At 39.4% G+C, this 19824-nt stretch overlaps 1 protein-coding gene across 1 annotated transcript in view; it reads right to left on the bottom strand.

Moving 5' to 3' along the window:
- LOC128645104 (matrix metalloproteinase-19) overlaps positions 1 to 5098 on the bottom strand; it is a 55096-nt gene extending 49998 nt beyond the window's left edge. Inside the window, exons 1-2 of the mRNA XM_053697867.1 lie at positions 4853 to 5098; positions 826 to 976 (exon numbers count right to left, since the gene is read on the bottom strand). Coding sequence (XP_053553842.1) covers positions 826 to 976; positions 4853 to 5044 — 343 coding nt within the window. The 5' untranslated portion in view covers positions 5045 to 5098. The remainder of the gene's footprint in view (positions 1 to 825; positions 977 to 4852) is intronic.
- Positions 5099 to 19824: the final 14726 nt, after the last annotated feature.

Genomic DNA, 19824 nt, shown 5'->3' with positions numbered 1-19824 from the left:
GGTGGGCTCCGGGAGCGGCGGTTTAGGGGTTAATAAGTATAATGTAGGTGGCGGTGTAGGGGGGGCAGATTAGGGGTGTTTAGACTCGGGGTACATGTTAGGGTGTTAGGTGTAGACATTTCCCATAGGAATCAATGGGATATCAGGCAGCAGCGAACATAAGCCTTCGCTGCTGTCAGACTCCCATTGATTCCTATGGCATCCGCCGCCTCCAGGGCGGCGGATTGAAAACCAGGTACGCTGGGGCGAGCGTACCTGGTAGGATCTTGATAACTTCCAAAAGATTCAGGCTCGCCACAAATATGCTGCAGAATTCCAGCGTATTTGCGGTTGACAGCTTGATAAATAGAGGCCATAGAGGCCCAAGGCTAAAAATAGGGATTTTCTGGTGATCCAGAAAGAACATACAACTTTCCAATGTAGTTCTATTATCTCATTTGCTTTGTACTCTTGGTATCCTTTGTTGAAAGGCATACCTAGGTAGGATCAGGAGCTGGGATTTATGCCTTTTGTCATTGGCTTGCCGATGTGTTTACAGCTCCCAGTAGTGCATTGCTCCACCTTCATTAAAGGATACCAAGCTAATGAAGCAAAATTGATAATAGAATTAAACTGGAAATGTACGCTCTATATAAATCATGATAAAACGATTTGAGGTTTCATGTCCCTTTAAGAGAAATCTGGGACTGACCAATCAGAAACACTGAAACAAAAGACTCTGCAGCTGAACCTTGCCACTAGTCCACCCAGACTCAGTCTGGGAGTTTGCTAATTATGGGGCTAAACGTTGCAGTTTGGAGATACACTTTATGTAAAATGTGTTACCTGTGACTTTTAATCCATTCTGTCTTTGGAACCATTCCAGGCCACTGATAAACTCTTCTGGCAGGTCATCCTCAGAGATATAGGGGCTATCTGGTACTGCGTATTCTGTAACATTCTCATCAGGGAGGTACCCAAAATCTATGAGGTAGTTCTAGAGGAAATAACATGTCACAACATTTGTTTTTTTTCCCTCATACATATAATATTTTTTTATAAGGATGTTAATTTGCAAAAGAAAAAAAACTTGTTTTTTATGCTTGTGGGGGCACATTGCTACTTATTCTCTGTATGCTTCAATATCAAAAGCTATAAATCTTTTTCTTATTCAAAATATTTTAACATGTTTTAGGTCAAGGTCTTCCAAATAAGAAGCTGTTATGTATAAAAAATATCCACCACTTGTACAACTGGACTTACTAGGGGTATCAAGCTTGCAGCTTTATAAGGACAAGTACAGTCTGCAACTATTCAGGTATTTAATGTATATAAAAACACTAGAGGATATTGCACAAAACCTCTTCTAAAATAGTGGTTACAGTGGTGCAAGTCACATTTATCATTTAAATCCAGGAGTGCTGCCTTTACTACTCTGTCTAAGCCAATTACACAGTAACAAGCTCTGCTTTATAACTGCTAGGTAAATTTTTCCTCCCCAGAGGAGGAAAACATCAGAGATGCATGATGTAATTATAAAGGACCAGGTGGACTGTAATTATCACATACTATTTGTGCTTTGAAGGTAAATTAGACCCTCTGTAGCCTCAAGATATCAAAGGAGACAAGATATGAAATACAGTGTGTGTGTGTGACTATAGGTTTCATAAGCAAAATAGATTTGTGTTCACTGTATTCAATGACTTAAAATGTATGATTTTGATTAAATATACACTGATACCACACACAGCAAACTGACAGACAAATAGCAGACTGCCTCATATGCACAACTCATTCAGTCAGACATAACGACAGCCTAATCACTTTCAGGAGTGAGGGTCTGAGAAGGTGCACTGTATGTCTTGCATTTAGTTTATGAAGAAGTGTTTATGGTTTTAAGAGAGGTAATATAAACGTAATTCTTTATATCGGTAACGCTAAATATTGGGACAGGGCGGGGTGGGCCATACAGGGCATACATGGGCAGGGGAAAAAGAGTGCTGGACTGTAGGGCCCCAAAAAATTGTCTTGCAAAGGGCCCCGCAAAATCGAAGGGTTTCCCTGCCTAAGAGCACACACACACAAAAGCAATTTGATTAATTAAGTAATTTATATGAACACAGTATATAGCAGCAATTAAACACAGCATCACAAAAGACTACAGAAAATATAAATGTTTTATTAAAGGGACACTGAACCCAATTTGTTTTCTTTCTTGATTCCGATAGAGCATGCAATTTTAAGCAACTTTCTATTTTACTCCTATTATCATTTTTTCTTTGTTCTCTTGCTATCTTTATTTGAAAAAGAAGTAATCTAAGCTTTTTTGGGGGGTTCAGAACTCTGGACAGCACTTTTTTATTGGTGGATGAATTTATCCACCAATCAGCAAGAACAACCCAGGTTGTTCACCAAAAATGGGCCGGCATCTAAACTTACATTGTTGCATTTCAAATAAAGATACCAAGAGAATGAAGAAAATTTGATAATAGGAGTAAATTAGAAAGTTGCTTAAAATGTCATGCTCTGTCTATCTGAATCACGAAAGGAAAAAATATGGGTTCAGTGTCCCTTTAACATTTATAAATGTAATTTTCTTGCACAGCATTTTACTTCAGTGCAGTCTGAAGATTCACTCCTTGAAAATTCCTCTAGTATTGTTATGTGTTGTCTTTTCCGATTAGCTGGTTATAGATAAATCACAGATGTACATGACGCCCAGCACTGATTTACTGAGCACAATTAGATGTGTGATCTTTCTAGCCTCACCATTATTCTATGTAGCTGATTTATTAAAGAATTGAAAGATGAGTGAGCTATGATTAGGTGCAAACGTTCCTATTCTCAGCAAGATGCATTCAGCAATTTGTGATGCTGGATGTATTTGTGTAATAAACCAACACACACAACTCTGGGTAAATCCAGATCTTTGTGCCTGCAGCCGTATTCAGCATTTGTGTAGAAAATGATCACTGAATACGAACATTTACGTATACCTAGTTCTAATGATCAGCTGTAGACAATGACACAGAACCTGGGGAAGCTGGAGAGTAAAAAGAGACATCATAGCAAATTTAACACCCATTTGCACATATTTTATTAGCTGCTAATCACAAGCCACCTCTCAGGATTGCCAGTGTATTGCTGCTGACTAACTACACATAAACTCCTTTACAGGTGTAAATGTGCCATTATAGTTGAAAAATTATATTCTCTAATTTGTTAGAGGTGCATGATCATTAGGCTTATAATGACATGCTCCGTGTCTTTAATCCTTGCAAAGAAATAAACACAAGGTATAAGTACTTATCAGGATCTGCAGAGCGCTGCTGGTCCAGAGTGGAAACTGCAACTTACATTGCTTGATTGTGCTATTAGCATTGCTTTTTAGGTCAGTCAGCAGCAGTTTTCACTTTGGGACCAGTAGTGCTCTGGGAGTCCCAAATGGTACTTTGCGGAAATTAAAAACATAGAGGGGCAGGGTCACTATATGGGCCCTTTAACACATACTATAGGTATAAGAAGACATAGTTAAAGTTGAATGTCCCTTTAATTATGCTATCAGAGGACTGCAGGCATTTTTAAGACATACCTTGTAATTCATATTTACTTTATGTAAATGCTCATAAAACTAAATGCAATTTGAAAGTAACATTCTGGACTGGAGGCTGCACGAACAGGATATGTTTCAAGTAAAATAAGCACATGTTGCTCCCCATAAGTGCAATAAAGAGGTAGAATCAAGATGACACATAACTTCAATGTTCTTTTTAAGTGCCCATGTCCCCTCCCTATAAAACTGGGCTGTATTGAAAAACAGGATTCCCTATAAGTTTAGGTGGCAGTCAGCAAGTCCTTGGCTTTGGGATTTTGTTGTTGTTGAAAAAACACTTTATAATACAAAACGATTGAATGAGGTATGCATAAAAGTACACAGGGTCACATATACACACATTAAAGGGACATGATATTCAAAACATTCACAACCTTTCTTGGCTGCATTCTAAAGGGATCATTACAGAATGCATTACAGTTAGGGTGACCATATTGCCGCTTTAAAAAGGGACACATGAAAAATACATATGTCAGGGTTCTTATAATGGAACATTATTCCAAACATTTCTTTAAACAGCCCTAACATATGTATTTTTCATATGCGTCCCTTTTTAAAGTGGAAATATGGTCACCCTAATTACAGTGTTTTTTTTTTTTGTTAGATTCACCTTAAATTTGAACAACTTTTAATTAGCCTTTTCCATGTAGAAATGTAAAAAAAGATGCATAAAGGCATATAAACTCACAAAAAGTAAGTATTGTTTGTATATAAATGTGTGTTTAACCCTAGCAAATGGATTAAATACATAATTAAAGGCAGTTCCAGAGCAGCAGTGCACTACTGGGAGCTAGCTGAAAACATCTGGTGAGCCACTGACAAGAGACAAATGTGTATAGCCACCATTCACCAACCAGCTACCTCCTGGTAGTCTAGGATATGTACATATTTTTAACAAAGGATACCAAGAGAACAAAGTAAATTTGATAATAGAGATCAATTTAAAAGTATCATAAAATATTTTCTCTCTGAATCATGGAAGTTTAATTTTGACTCTTAAATCCCTTTAACTGTTGCTCTTTGTTAAAGGGACATAGTACTCAACACATTTCTACCGGTATCAGTGTGTGCAATAATACCCACAGAAGAGTCCAAAATACAGGGCAAGCCTACTGGAATCCATGCACACCCAGACTAGAAGACACATTCCTATACACACATGCTCTAATAAACAGCATGTCTTGTGTACTATTATCCAAACAGTAAAAATCTAAACCTTTATACGTTACTACAACAATAAAAATATAACCTTAATCTTACCGCTGCCAGCTTAAAAAGTTCAGAGTCTATCTGGACCTTTGACTCAGGCTTCATTCCCCGAGGTTGCAAGATGGGAACAGAGTTGATCTCTGCATTTTCATTACTAGTCTGATCCTCCTCAGAGATTGGCCGGAAAGATCCCAGTTGGAATATTATCAGCAATAAGGCACAGACTGAACTTCGGTGGAGCATGGCCAAAAAGTGTCTGTCTCTGACCGTCACTCAAGCTTTCTGTTGAGTTCCATGAGTCTGTTTGCTGGCTATCTATTAAACCTGTTTAAACATGCCTTGTGTACTCAAAAAAATAAGGGGTGGTAAATAACTATTCCACTGCTGTCTGGAATTTGGTTTTCTTTTTATACAAAAACCATGTACTAATTCCATAAGTGATTAAATATCTAATGAAATTTACTTTTTCAGGAGATCTAACACTAATGCATTTGTATTTATTTATGAATGTATTTATTTTTTAAAGAACCTTTGTTTAAAATATGAAAATACCAATAAACAGCTTATTCTTTTCTCATGGCACTTCACGTAGTGTGCAATGTTAAATGCTGGTAGCGTATTGCTGCCTGCTAGACAAAATGCTGGACAAACAGGGGCAAAGATGTACACCCCTGTCTGACTGATAAATCTAGGCCATAAGGAGAGGTTAGCCAAATTGGGTCTGTTTACACTAGAAAAAAAGGTGCTTGATATGATTAGTTATACAAATATATTCAAGACCCATATACAGGGTTTGCGGAAGGTCTGTTTATTCCAGGGCAATGTTTTGTGACAAGAAGTCTCACTTTCAAGCTAGAGGAAAGGAGAGTTAATCTCCAGCAATGTAAATGCTTTTCACTGTAAGAGCAATCACATTTAGGAATTAAAAGATACATTCCTGGCTAAAAACAGAATTAATAGATATGATTGCATGTGTTACATTAATGCAATTAGTATGAAGATCCATTTAAGTTCTACTGGCTGCTACTTTATTGTAAAGGTAGGATCTGTATAGTTTGAACTCAATTGACTTCTGTCTTCTTTCAACCTCATTCTTTCAACCAAGATGCCAAAGAATGGCTGAGGATTTCTGACCGTTTCTGGAACCAGAAAAAATAACAGACTAGAAGGCTTTCTGAAATCTTTAGTACCTTTAACATAATATTTCAAAGCTCTTACCACATCCAAAGAATTAAGACCTTTCAAGAGTATTCTTAGGATTAGGACACAAGGAAGGAACAATAATTTCCCTATTGATGTTGTTAGAATTCACAACTTTAGGCAAAAATTTAGACGAAGTTCGCTAAACAACTTTATCTTAATGGAAAATTAGATAAGGAGACTTGCAAGAGAGCAGATAATTAAAAAACTCTTCTAACAGAAGAGATAGCTAAGAGAAATAACACTTTCCAAGAAAGTAGTTTAATGTCCAAAGAATGCATAGGCTCAAAAGGAGGAGCCTGCAAAGTCTTTAATACAAAATTTAGTAGGAAGAGAGGGATTTAATAACAGCTTTGATGTGAGTCAAAGCATGTACAAAACATTAAACATCAGGAAGATTAGCAATCTTTCTGTAAAATAAAACAGAAAGAGCAGGGGGCGTGACTCTGGGCAGCTCCTTGAATGGACGCACTATCAGTTGCTCTGAGTGAGACATTAATATTTTGCCTTTTATTAATGTTTATGAGGATCTCCCATCTACCTCTCCCTGATAATTAGGCTTTGCTTGCAAAGAGGAATCGAATGATACTACAACATTGGGACTACCACACTTAATAACTGATCCGGAGAGTTGAGGCCTAAGGCAGTCACTTTAGTGAGAGGCTCTCAACACCCCCCCCCCCCCGGTACCTTGTAAGCCGGGTATGCAGTTCGTAGACACTGAAAAATGTAACAATATGGAACCTGAGGCAGCTTTACTAATCGAGGGGATCTGTAACCTCCTGAATGAACATTTCTTGCAACTTTCAGAAAAGATGGCGGCAACATGGGCATACGAAGGGAACCCTGCTAAAGCTGAGTCTGTTTTAACAAATACAAAACGAGCAGGAGACCCTGAGCCCTCCACACACTGCGCATATTTGAGCCCGCCCGGTATACAGCATGATAGTGGAACCTCAACAAACAAGGTGCAGACGGTCGGCAGTGGGACCCAAGCAATGACTGCCGCATGTAACTCTTCAACAGCCGGGCAGGGACTAGATCCCGCTTCCACACATAATGGAGAGGCAGATACCCCTGAATCTGGAGCAATCTCTATAGCGCAGAACCCCTCACTGGTCAACGGCTCCCAACTAGCCCAGCAGCAATGGATTGCAAGGGGAGGTAAACCTAGGATACATAGAGGGACAGCTGCAGGGAGGGAGAAGGCACGTATGAAAATGGCATATGTGCAAGATGGTACCACTCCGCCACCTCAGATACCTCGGCCCCAGACAGTTAGAATGAGAGTGACTCGCCAGCTTGCACAGACAGTGTGGCGACACTGGATAAGTGCTACAGATATCTGCAAATTGAGTCCTACCTTGGAGACACCCCCCGGTTGGACGGTCCAGTGCGGTCGTGGTGACAAGCTAGAGGTGCTCAGCCTGCGAGCAGCGTTCCGGTGGAGCTACTGTGGAGGCCGGATCAGACTCTGGGGATGCTGGAGCTGCTCACCATATGGAGGTTTGCTGACAGGGACTAAAAACACTAATAGAAGCATAGACTCTGTGCATGGAAGCCTGACTCCAAAAGCTGGCGTAGGTTAAAGACATTTTCCATATGGATTGTCATAGCACTGACTGTGGACGGAAGCTACCTAGTTTATTATAGGTTCTCTTAAAGGGATATATAAATGTTTTTAGCCTCTCCTATAATCCCTGGTGGTCTGTGCATACTCGTGCTTATTTTTGTGTATTCCTTTGCTAAATCATAACCGAGTCAACTTGGGCTCTAAACACTGCAACACGTTTACAGGGCTTTAGGATGGTCACTCGCCTGATGTCTATGGCTTGCATTGTGCTACTCTGTCTCACTTTGGTTTAACGTCAAATGGGTATAACATATGTATTTGTGGGATTGACATGTCTAAATATCTGCCATTAGCAATAACTTTACAGTCCTGTATAGCTCCCCCTATTAAGGTGTGTAACGCTGGTATCTTCTATGTTGCTTATATTATACAGACGCAGACTTAAGTATTTGTTTTTAGCTAAGGTTTCTTCCCTTAATTTTATGGTGCCTCAAGTGTATGTCTTAAGACTGTCATTATCCCTTTTAGTTTGAGACAGTCAGTTCCATCAAACTACTTACATATATAAGCTCTAAAATATTTTATATGAGGGAAAACCCTCCTTTTACTACTCAGCCTCATGCAGTCAGCTACTATCTCTGCATAGGGCTCCTAATATAGTATGTATGTCCTGTTAATTCCCTGTGGTTTGCCCTTCTAATTAGATGTCAACTAAGACTATGTCATCCTGTCAGACTTCACCTTGCTGCGCACCTCTGGTTTTATATGACCCACTGCGCTAATGGTTTCTTCCACCTTTACGCAGTTACCAGTGTAAAGTTTTACCCAGAGCTGAGGGAAATGGCCAGTCACTCTTTCGTTATTATTCATGTAACCAGTATTAGGTGGTTTGAGTTCATGTTCATGTTCCTTATATCGTTTCAATGTGGCCTCTACACATAGTCAGTGACACTAAACTGTTCTCATCAGTGTATAAAATATTGTTGATGTATTCACAAGCCCAAAAGTGGCGATAGTCCACAATTACCTTTCCTCCATCTATAAACTTTTATTAATAAGAAGGTCCAAAAGTGGCCTACCCATACACTAGGAGGTATAGATCACTATAAAATATGAGGTTTCTATTAGATTTGCCTTCTCTTAACTCTTATGAAGGCTTGACAGTGTATATATACAGTGAATTCTCTTGTGCGGGGTGTGTATTGTACTTACATATATACTTGCACTCTCTATTATATTTTGTTCCTTTACTTTTGGTTGAATATGGCAAATTTTTATCTGCTTTGTAACTGTTTTTCATACCTCAATAAAAAAAAACAAAAAAAAACAAAACAGAAAGAGCAGAGATTTGTCCTTTCAAAGTATTGGCAGACAAACCTTTATCCAAACCATCCTAAAGAAACTGTAGAATCCTAGGAACTCTAACAGAATGCCAAGAATAATCATGAGTGGAACACCATATAGATTTTCCAAACCTTTGTGATATATTTTCCTTGAAACAGGCTTACAAGCCTGTATCATAGTGTTAGTCATAAAGCTTTCTCTGACTCTGTGATTAAGGACTAAGCGTTCAAGTTCCATGTCTTCAAATTTAGAGATTTGAGATCCAGATAGAAAAACGGGCCATGAGAAAGAAGTTCTGGTCTTATGGTCTTAGAGGAATTGACCAGAGTTGACAACTGGACATTCGGACAAGGTCTGCATACCAGAACCTATGAGGCCATGCTGATGCTATCAGAAACACGTAAGATTGTTACATTATGATCTTTGAGATACCTCTTGGAAGAAGAACCAGAGGTGGAAAAATGTAAGCAGGTTGGTAAAACCATGGAACTGCTAGATCATCAATTCCGCCTAAGGATCCCTGGATCTGGAGATGTATCTGGGAAGTTTCTTGTTTTGACGAGAGGCCATCAGATCTATGTGTGGGAGACCCCACATCTGCACAATCTGATAGAACACATCTGGATAGAGACACCACTCCCCGGATGTAGAATCTAATGGCTGAGATAATCCGCTTCCCAATTGTCTTTACCTGGTATATGAATCGCAGTAATTAAACAAGAGCTGGATTCCGCTCAAGAAAGTATTAGAGACACGTCTTTCATTGCTGGGGACTGCGAGTCCCCCCTTGATTATTGACATATGTCTGTTTGAAACTGAATATATGGTTCTCTGTTTAACAGAGGCCAAGCCTGTAGAGCTCTGAAAATAGCACAGAGTTCTAATATTTATTGGTAGAAAAACAGTACAAAATTTGTTATGCCTGCACTATACTTCCTGGGACATAGTTGATTCAGCTTTAATAAGCGGCTAACATTTACTTATCAAACAGCATTTTTTATGGGTTTGTTTTCTCATTGTGTGAACTCCAGAGTGAGTCAATAGACTATAACTAATAGACTCTGAGGCTTAAGGCCTAGTCTGCATGCTTCTTAACACAGTGGAATTTGTTCTTTTGCATTTGGGATATTAATATGGATTGGTAACCTCGCCTCTGGAGGATTCCAAACTCCTTGAGCTGTCAGAGACCCCCAGACAGCTCCCCAACCTGTGAGACTTGCATCTGGTGTGATCACAGTCCAGGTAGGACGAACACAGGAGGCCCCTAGAACAATAAGATTATTGTTGGGATTTAAGTATATCTGAGTATAATCCCTGCACCATTAGTGCAACATGCAAAGCTGTAGAGGTCTCATATGAAAACAAGCAAAATGGATTGCGTCCGATGCTGCAAACATGAGACCTAAAACTTCCATGCACATAGCCACTGAAGGAAATTATAAGAGACTGAAGGTTTAGACAAGCTGAAACCAATCTCAAATGTCTCTTTTCTGTTATTTTCAGTGTCCATGGCTCTATTCCTATCTGGAAACCTAAAAAACGACGACCTTTGTCTGGGGAAGCAAGAAACTCTTTGGTATATTGATTCTTCAAACATGTCTTTGATTAAACAATAGACTATAACTAATAGACTCTGAGGCTTAAGGCCTAGCCTGTATGCTTCTTAACACAGTGGAATTTGTTCTTTTGCATCTGGGATATTAATATGGATTGGTAACCTCGCCTCTGGAGGATTCCAAACTCCTTGAGCTGTCAGAGACCCCCAGACAGCTCCCCAACCTGTGAGACTTGCATCTGTTGTGATCACAGTCCAGGTAGGACGAATACAGGAGGCTCCTAGAACAATAAGGTGATTGTTGGGATTTAAGTTTATCTGAGTATAATCCCTGCACCATTAGTGCAACATGCAAAGCTGTAGAGGTCTCATATGAAAACAAGCAAAATGGATTGCATCCGATGCTGCAAACATGAGACCTAAAACGTCCATGCACATAGCCACTGAAGGAAATTATAAGAGACTGAAGGTTTAGACAAGCTGAAACCAATCTCAAATGTCTCTTTTCTGTTAGATTCAGTGTCCATGACTCTATTCCTATCTGGAAACCTAAAAAAAGGTGACCTTTGTCTGAGGAAGCAAGAAACTCTTTGGTATATTGATTCTCCAAACATGTCTTTGATTAAACAACAGAAATTGTTTTGTGTGACATTCTGCTAAATGAATAGATTGAGCTAGTAACAAGATATCGTCCCAATAAGGGAACACTGCAATACCCTGCTCTCTGATTACAGATAGAAGGGCACCTAGAACTATTGACAATATTTTTGGTGCTGTTGCAAGGCCAAACGGACAAATTGGTAATGCTTGTTTAGAAAAGAGAATCTCAAAAATCGATAGTGATCTGGATGAATCGGATTGTGAAGGTTAGTGTCCTGTAAGTTTATTGTGGATATGAAGTGACCTTGCTGAACAAAAGGCAGAATAGTCCTTATTGTCACCATCTTGAAAGTTGGGACTCTTACAAAACGACTTAAAGTTTTCAGATCCAAAATTAGTCTGAAAGAATTTCCTTCTTTGGTACAATGAATAGATTTAAACACATTTCAGAAAGGCTTGAGCTTTTACTATTTTGTTTTTTTATATATGGGTAAGAAAGAATCTTCCCAAATTAAGTCTTATTCTGATTCCTATTTGATACCCCTGAGAAATTATATTCTGAATTCACTGATTTTGGAGGGTCTGTCCAAACTCTTTGAAATAGCTTTAGTCTGTAGGTTAAGGGGCAGGATTTGGTTTCTTATAAGGCTTGGATTTATTCCAATTCAGAGATTGTCTCCAATTAGAGCCAGAGGCCTTAGGGGAAGGAGTGGTTTTCTATTCTCTATTCTGATGAAAGGAATTAAAATAATTGGGAGCTTTAAATTTACCCTTACATTTCTTGTCTTAGGGCAGAAAAACTCCCTTAACCCCAGTAACAGTGGAGACCAGTAACAGTGGAGATAATAGAATTCAATTGTGAACCAACATTTTTACCTTGAAAAGAGAGAGATAATTGTGACAGATTCTGGCTACCCCAACTGTGTAGCTCCACCAAAAGGGTCCTTGCTGTACCTGGAACCTGTACCTGTAGAGCGGAAGAAGTGATTTTAGCAAGTGCCCATCCTAATAACCAGACAAGACCAGTATTAAAGTGAAAAACAAACAGACTTTAGTGGGAAAACCACACAGCTTATATAACCATTTTCATCTTGATAAGAGTCTTATCTATTCCCAGGATCTCCCGCCATTCCCGCACCTCCAGACATACTGGCTCCTCCATAGAAGCCATAGGTCCATAGAAATCCCACAATAGCTAGTTTGCGGTTTTGGGGTGATCCCGGGGAGCGGTGGCCATTCCAGGGTGTCGTTGGAGAGCCCTCGGTCCCCAGATGCCACAGTCCAAAAAGCGACATGATTCGTTACTGGGGACCGGAGCGGCAGCCTGGCAAAGTTATTGAGGTGGGGGTGCCCAAAACCCCCGGTTCCCAGGTGAGCTCCCCCTCGGCTATCACCCAACCCTTGTCCACCAAAGGCACAACAAATCCCCAAAAGAGCGGAGCTCTGGGACAAAGGGTCTCTGGAGCGACCTAGGGTAAAGTTCAGCAGGATTCCTGGGTAGCCTGGTCGGCTAGTTGTTCCATAAGTACGACTACCCGGCCACAAAGTAATCCACAATGGGCCAGAAAACAGGGCAAAGTACAGTAATTCAGGTAGGAGGGGGGTAGAGGTCGCTTTGGCAACCTGGTATCCGTGACAGTGCTCCTTGTTGAGCCAGACCAGGGGGTTGGCCAGTTTGCAACTGCTTCAATCTTGGCCGGCTCTGGCTGCTGCTTCCCACAGCCTTCTCTGTGTCCAAGCTACTGGACCTCCGAGCACTCTACCGCACCCTACCGTACATTTATCTGCTTTCAGCGTTGGACTTGCAGCCTTGATGCGGTCCAAATCGGTGCCTAGGTGGACCAAGTGGTCCTCCTAGGTATCGCTGTAGATTGGATATCATCCAGGTATGCACAGGCATAATCCTAGAAGCCATTGAGGAGGTGATCTACCATCCTCTGAAAGGTCGCTGGAGTATTCTTCATCCCAAACGGCATGACCTTAAACTGGTACAGGCCGAATGGGGTGATGAATGCCGACTTCAGAATAGATACCGGATCCAATGGAATCTGCCAGTACCCCTTGCCGAGGACTAAGGTGGTCAGAAAGTTAACGCCAGGTCCAGGAGGTCATCCACCGAGGGTATAGGATAGGCATCAGTTGTGGTTCTGTCGTTTAAGCCTATGGTAGTCTACGCAAAATCGGGTGGTACAGTCCCGCTTGGGTACCAGCACCACCAGGGATGCCCAGGAACTGTTCCCCCCTCGGCATTCACCCCAACCCTTGGCCACCAAAGGCACAACAAATCCTCAAAAGAGCAGCGCTCTGGGACAAATGGCCTCTGAAGCAACCTAGGGTAAAGTTCAGCTGGATTCCTGGGTAGCCCGACCGGCTAGTAGTTCCATAAGTCTGGCCACCCGGGAAGGAGCCAAGTGGCAAGAGATCAGCTCTTTTTAAGATGAAGTATAATCAGTGAGAACCCAAGAGGGAGGGAGTTTGGGGCACACAGTAATCCACAATGGGCCGAAAACAGGGCAAAGCATAGTAATTCAAGTAGGAGGGGTGGAGGTAGCCTTGGCAGCCTGGTATCCATGACAGTAATAATCTTGTTTTAGACACCATGTCAGAATTCCAAGATTTAAGCCGTAAAGCTCTTCTAGTTAGAATGGCTAAAGACATGGATTTGACATTGATCTTCATAACATCAAATATAGCATCACAAATAAAATGATTTGTATGTTGAAGTAAAACAATAATGTTAGATAATTCAGAATCTGAAGACAACTGCTGTGCTAAACTATCCAACCAAAAAGTAGAAGCAGCAGCAACATCAGCCATAGATATACCAGGTCTAAGAATATAGCTAGTATGTAAATATGCCCTTCTTAGATTAGTTTAAAGCTTCCTGTCTAAAGGGTCCTTAAAAGAAGTACTGTCTTCCATAGGAATAGTAGTATGTTTTGAAAGAGTGGAAATTGCCCCATCAACTTTAGGAATGGTTTCCCAAAGTTCTAAATTGGTTACAGGTAAAGAATACAATTTCTTAAACCTAGAAAAAGGTTTAAAAGAGGTACCAGGCTTAGACCATTCTTTAGCAATCACATTAGAGATAGTATCATTAATAGGAAATACTTCAGGAGTAATAACAGTAGTCTTAAATACAGAATTTAGATGATTACTAGCTTTATCATCAGGAGGTTTAGACTCCTCAATACCCAAAGTAAACAAAACTTCCTTTAAGACAGAATGAATATATTCTATCTTAATTCAAAAAGATTTGTCCATATCTGTCTCTGACGTGGCATCCTCTAAATCGGAGGAGTATGATGAAGGTCAGAACTTAATTCACTAGGTTTAGGAAAATGTTGCAAAACCCTTTTATGTTTATTTGAAGGCGGAATAGTAGTCATTCCTTCTCTATAGCTGCAGCATTAAAATCTTTAATTTCTGCAGTAATGCTATGTACATTAGACTGAGATGGAATAACAGTGGGTGTATTTGTACTCATAGATATATTATCAGCATTTAACAATTTGTAAAAACAAGAGCCACATAATAGAGCTGAAGAATTTAGATCAGCTTTATTACAACAAACACACTTAGCTTTGGTAGATATCGTGTTCAGGCAGCTCAAATCCTATGGTAACATCAGAGGCAGGTTCAGTTTGAGACATAATTGCAAAAAAAAAAAAAATTGAAAAAAGAAATTAATTCTGCAAATTTTTTATCCATGCTTCTATATATGATATATAAAGCGGGTTTGAGAGAATGGGAAACAGAGTGAAAATGTATAAAAAAAAGAAAAAAAGAAAACTGAATAAAATGCTGCATGAAAGCTCTCTAAGTGTTTTCTGAGAACACTGAATTAGCTGGGGGCAGAGCTTATAACAGGCAATTTTGGCAGGAAAATTAAAATTTTTGGCACGAAAAAAAAATGGCGCAAAATGATGACACGTCACGTTATGACATAAATAGCATCATCACATGTGCGACATTCAAAACTGAAGTGGATTTTCTAATACACCTATCAACTAAATGTACCTAAATAAAGCCTAATAGATACTTCTATTATAGCTGCATAAAATGGGATTATCAACATGCCATGAGACTAACATAATACTTATAAATAAATTACTAGCTCCAAAAAAAAAACCTTTATGTTTCAAAGACTCTACCAACCTTGCCAAATATTTAGCCACAAATAAAGTTGCTAAAAAAGAGCACTGAATTACTGACTCAAGGCATGTATACAAACAATATATAACAACTTTACTTAAAAAGTGCCCAATCCATAGCCGAGAGTGTCTTGTATATACTTACTGTGTAAGACACCCATCCACATAAAGCAGACAGCCAAACCAGTACTGAAACATATCAGCAGAGGTAATGGTACAAGAGTATATTGTTGATCTATAAAGGGAGGCAGCAGATGAATCTCTGTGACCGATTTACAGAGAGCCTTATGAAAAGCTTTCCCATAGGCGAAAACATGGTATTATCAGGCAATACTCTCTTCACATCCCTCAGACAAACACTGCACTTAGAGAGGAACTGGGCTTTAATATACTTTGAAGCACTTTTCACTGAATAAATCAGGCAAAGTTTTTAAAACTGAGGTATGAGTGAGGTTGGACGTGTATTTATAGGCATTTGAGGTTTGGGTAACTTTGCCCCCTCCTGGTAGGAATGTATATCCCATCAGTAACTAGTTTGTGGATTCTCGGCACCTATATGAAAGAAATATATATATATATATATATATATATATATATATATATATATATATATATATATATATATATATATATATAAAAATAATGAGTGTCAAATGATTCTCATTAGAATGAAACATATAAACAGTGAGATTTATTATTATTATTATTATATTATTATTATCAGTTATTTGTAGAGCGCCGACAGGTTCCGCAGCGCTAAAGAAATGGGTCTAATATGCAAGGTGACAATTATGAGAGACAAAGGGATAGAGGGCCCTGCCAAGAGTTTCACTCTTGTAAATCATTTCTTATGAAAGTGATCTACAAAGCAGCTAGGCTCTCAGGCTTATATGTTAAGGGGTTCAAGGGATAACTAAAGGAGGAGAGGAACTAAGATAGAAAAATGTTAGTGTATATTATATGCATCCCTAAACAGTAGAGATAGACGGCAGCTAGGGAGGCCGGAGAGGATGGAGTTTCAATAGTTAAGGCGGGAAATGATTAAAGAGTGAATTAAAGCCTTAGTTGTGTCTTGTGTGAGGAAGTAGCAAATTTTGGAGATGTTTTAAATGTGGAGGCAGCAAGAATTGTCCAAAGAGTGGATGTGGGGAGTGAAAGAGAGATCTGAGACAAGTGTGACCCCAAAACATCGGGCATGCAGGGTTGGGGTAATGATGTTGTTATCAACAGTTAGAGAAAGTTGGGGAATAGGGATTTTGGAAGAAGGGGGAAAAATAAGAAGCTCTGTTTTTGAGAGATTTAGCTTAAGGTAGTGAGAGGACATGCAGGATGAAATATTAGAAAGACTTTTAGTGAGTAGTGACATGAGTTAGTAAGGAAGAGGATAGGTCTGATGCAGAGATGTAGATTTGGGTATCATCAGCATTCAAATGGTATTGAAACCCATGGGACTGTATTAAGGAACCTAAGGATGATGTATAAATTGAGAAGAGAAGGGGACCAAGGACAGAGCTTTGTGGTACCCCAACAAAAAGTGGTAAAGGGTCAGAGGATGTGCTAGAGAAGGTAACACTAAAGGTCAGGTTAGACAGGTAAGAGAAAAGCCACGAGGGAGCTGTGTCACAGATGCCGAAGGATTGGAGGGTTTGGATGGGATCAGGGGGACAGGTAGTGAGGTGAGAGGAGGATGAAAGGGCAGAAACTTCTTCCTCCATAGTGGAAACAAAAAAGCTGAGTCTGTGGCTTTGCAGGTTTTGGACATCGGTTATTGGTTGAGGGGGTTGGAGACTGGAAGTGTGTTGGAAGATGATTTCATTTTTGATGGAGTCTATTTTGTTGGTGAAGTAATTGGCAAAATCTTTAGCTGAGAGAGAAGTGTAAATAGGAGGTCGGGGTGGGTTGAAGAAGGTTGTTAAAAGTGGAGAACAGAGGTTTTGGGTTTGAACTTAGTAAGAATAGAGATTTCCCCTTAAAAGGACAGTAAACTAATTACTTTAGGATTCAGAAGTAAGTCTATTTAATTTATATAATAGCTATTTATTTATTTATTTATTTATTTTATTTACAAAAAGCAAATTCATATTGCACATTTAGATTAATATAATAATATATGATGTTTAGACACTCTGAGAAAAAGTAAAATTTACTGTTCCTTTAAGCAAAAAATAATGAATTGACACACTAAATGGTGAAGGTACAATAAGTGATAATACTTGTATTTCCTAAAGCAATTTTGTGTGGCTGGTTATTTATCGTGTGCCTGCAAACGGGCAAATTTGCCTAGTTGCGAACGCACAATAAATTAGCTATCCACTTGTAATCTAGCCCAAAAATGTTTCATTATTGGAAGTGAAACATTATTGCAATATACAGTACATTCATTATTTATTTTGCAGTCTTTTGCTGTAAAATACATCTAAAATAGTGCTTGTTTGACTTTCTCCCAGGGAGGCTTGGGTAAATACTTTAAGGCAATTTATGTGAGCTTTTGTTTACTTTTACATTCCTCCCGAAGCGTCTATGGAGTCACATACTTTTAAAAGTTGGATTATTCGTTTTCATCAACATTCTTAATAGAAAATCATTCTTTGCAACAGTAACTAAGTTGAATGAGTGCTAAACCTCCTTAAAGGGACACTGAACCCAATTTTTTTCTTTCGTGATTCAGATAGAGCATGACATTTTTAAGCAACTTTCTAATTTACTCCTATTATCAAATTTTCTTCATTCTCTTGGTATCTTTATTTGAAATGCAAGAATGTAAGTTTAGATGCTAGCCCATTTTTGGTGAACAACTTGGGTTGTTCTTGCTGATTGGTGGATAAATTCATCCACCAATAAAAAAGTGCTGTCCAGAGTTCTGAGCTCCAAAGAAAGCTTAGATGCTTTCTTTTTCAAATAAAGATAGAATATTGGTTTGTAGGGGTTCTTTTGTTCTGGGGATAGGGAAATCAGTAAAAGGAATACACATAAAACAATATACTTATTTGACCAAATAAATATGCAGTTTCGATTGCAAAATTAATATTATATATGAAGGTTCATAATCAAGTAGTTTACAGTTTGTGTTTAATGTCCCTTTAAATACACATAATGGGGAGGCAGAGCCTAACCGAGCTCAGAGATGGATGCCTGATCTTTGAGCTCCTTGCTGCAATAGATAAAAATCAGGGTTAAAACTACTCTATGGGTTTGAATCCCTTGACTAAAACACAGATGGACAGAGGCTGAATATAAGGGTAGTCGCAGAGGACGTAAGCCGCAGCTATTACTTAGATACAAGACTTACACGGATAGAGGAACAGAAGCGTGCCAAAATGACTCCGGGTTGTTACTCAGAACTACGCATCTCCGTTGGAAAGTAAAACAGTCCTCAGGGCAGCTGCAACGATCCGTTAATAGCAGGAGACAATGCAAGCACCGGGGACATAGAGAACGACTGCCAATGGGTTCGTCTCCACCTGACAGGCAGCCTATGTCAGCAGCGAAAAACGGTAAGCCACAACACCACACAGGAAACACGACAAAATAAAGAGGGAAAAAAAAGGGGGCGATGAAGGTATGAGGACCTACAATAGAGAGTCCGGCCCTAAAAATATATATAAAAAAAACAAGTGACGGCTAGAAGATCTTGATGCAACTCAGGTTCTGTCAATCACATGCAGAAGTAACTATATAAATCACTTGTCCCCTAGCTAATGAAAGCTGTATAAGAAGCAGTAAGTAAAGGGGATTTAGGAGGACATATCTTTACAGCAAAGTCAAATGACCCTGACCGGTAAATACCAATTACCTTTTACTCTTATCTGGTAGGGGACAGAATGAAAAGGACTATATAAGTGATATAATTATATATATGTACTGAAGGGGCTAATATATGGCTAAATACGTGGCTAAATACCTCTAGAATGCAGAGGAATAATATCCATTACTACAAAAGGGGAAATCAGACAAAGTCATCAGACCCTTTCCCTTCAGCGCAGAAAGGAGAGCAGAACAACATCAACATATATACAATTAATTAATTCCTAAATAAAAAGGCATAGGTATATAAAGCTGCGATAATGTCTGCCAGAAAACCTCCTAAAAGTGACAAATCGAACAAAAATCCAACAATGAGCACTTTTTTAGACCCCTAAAAACACCAAAACCTCAGAATTGTTAGAAATGGATGCAGAAGGGGAGTCTGATACAGTGACGTGCAGTCATAGGAGGCAGGTGAGGCACTGCCGCACCTGCCATTTGGGGTATTTTTTATTTAAAAATCAATTTAACAAAAAAATAATAAATAAAAAAATTCCTTTTTTTTTTCTTTTTTTTCCCGCTATATTGCGCAATAGAGAGGCACAGGGGTTGACTTGTAGCATGATTTGCTATCTGTAGCCAATCAGCTGCGCCACCCGGTGGTGGTTTGTGCTGCAGCGCGGCTAAAAACTTAATATAGGAGGCATGCAGCCTCTTAGCCAAAGAGCGCCAGTCATGTATGGTCTCCTGGTGATTGACAGCACCAGGAGAACATGACTGGCGTTCTTTGACTTCCTGCGCAGTGTGCATGCGCAAACCAATGATCCCCCCACAGTGCACCACCAGAGAGGGA

Source organism: Bombina bombina, chromosome 1, assembly GCF_027579735.1.
Source record: "Bombina bombina isolate aBomBom1 chromosome 1, aBomBom1.pri, whole genome shotgun sequence".
Lineage (NCBI taxonomy): Eukaryota > Metazoa > Chordata > Amphibia > Anura > Bombinatoridae > Bombina > Bombina bombina.
This window is presented reverse-complemented; position numbering and strand designations above follow the sequence as displayed.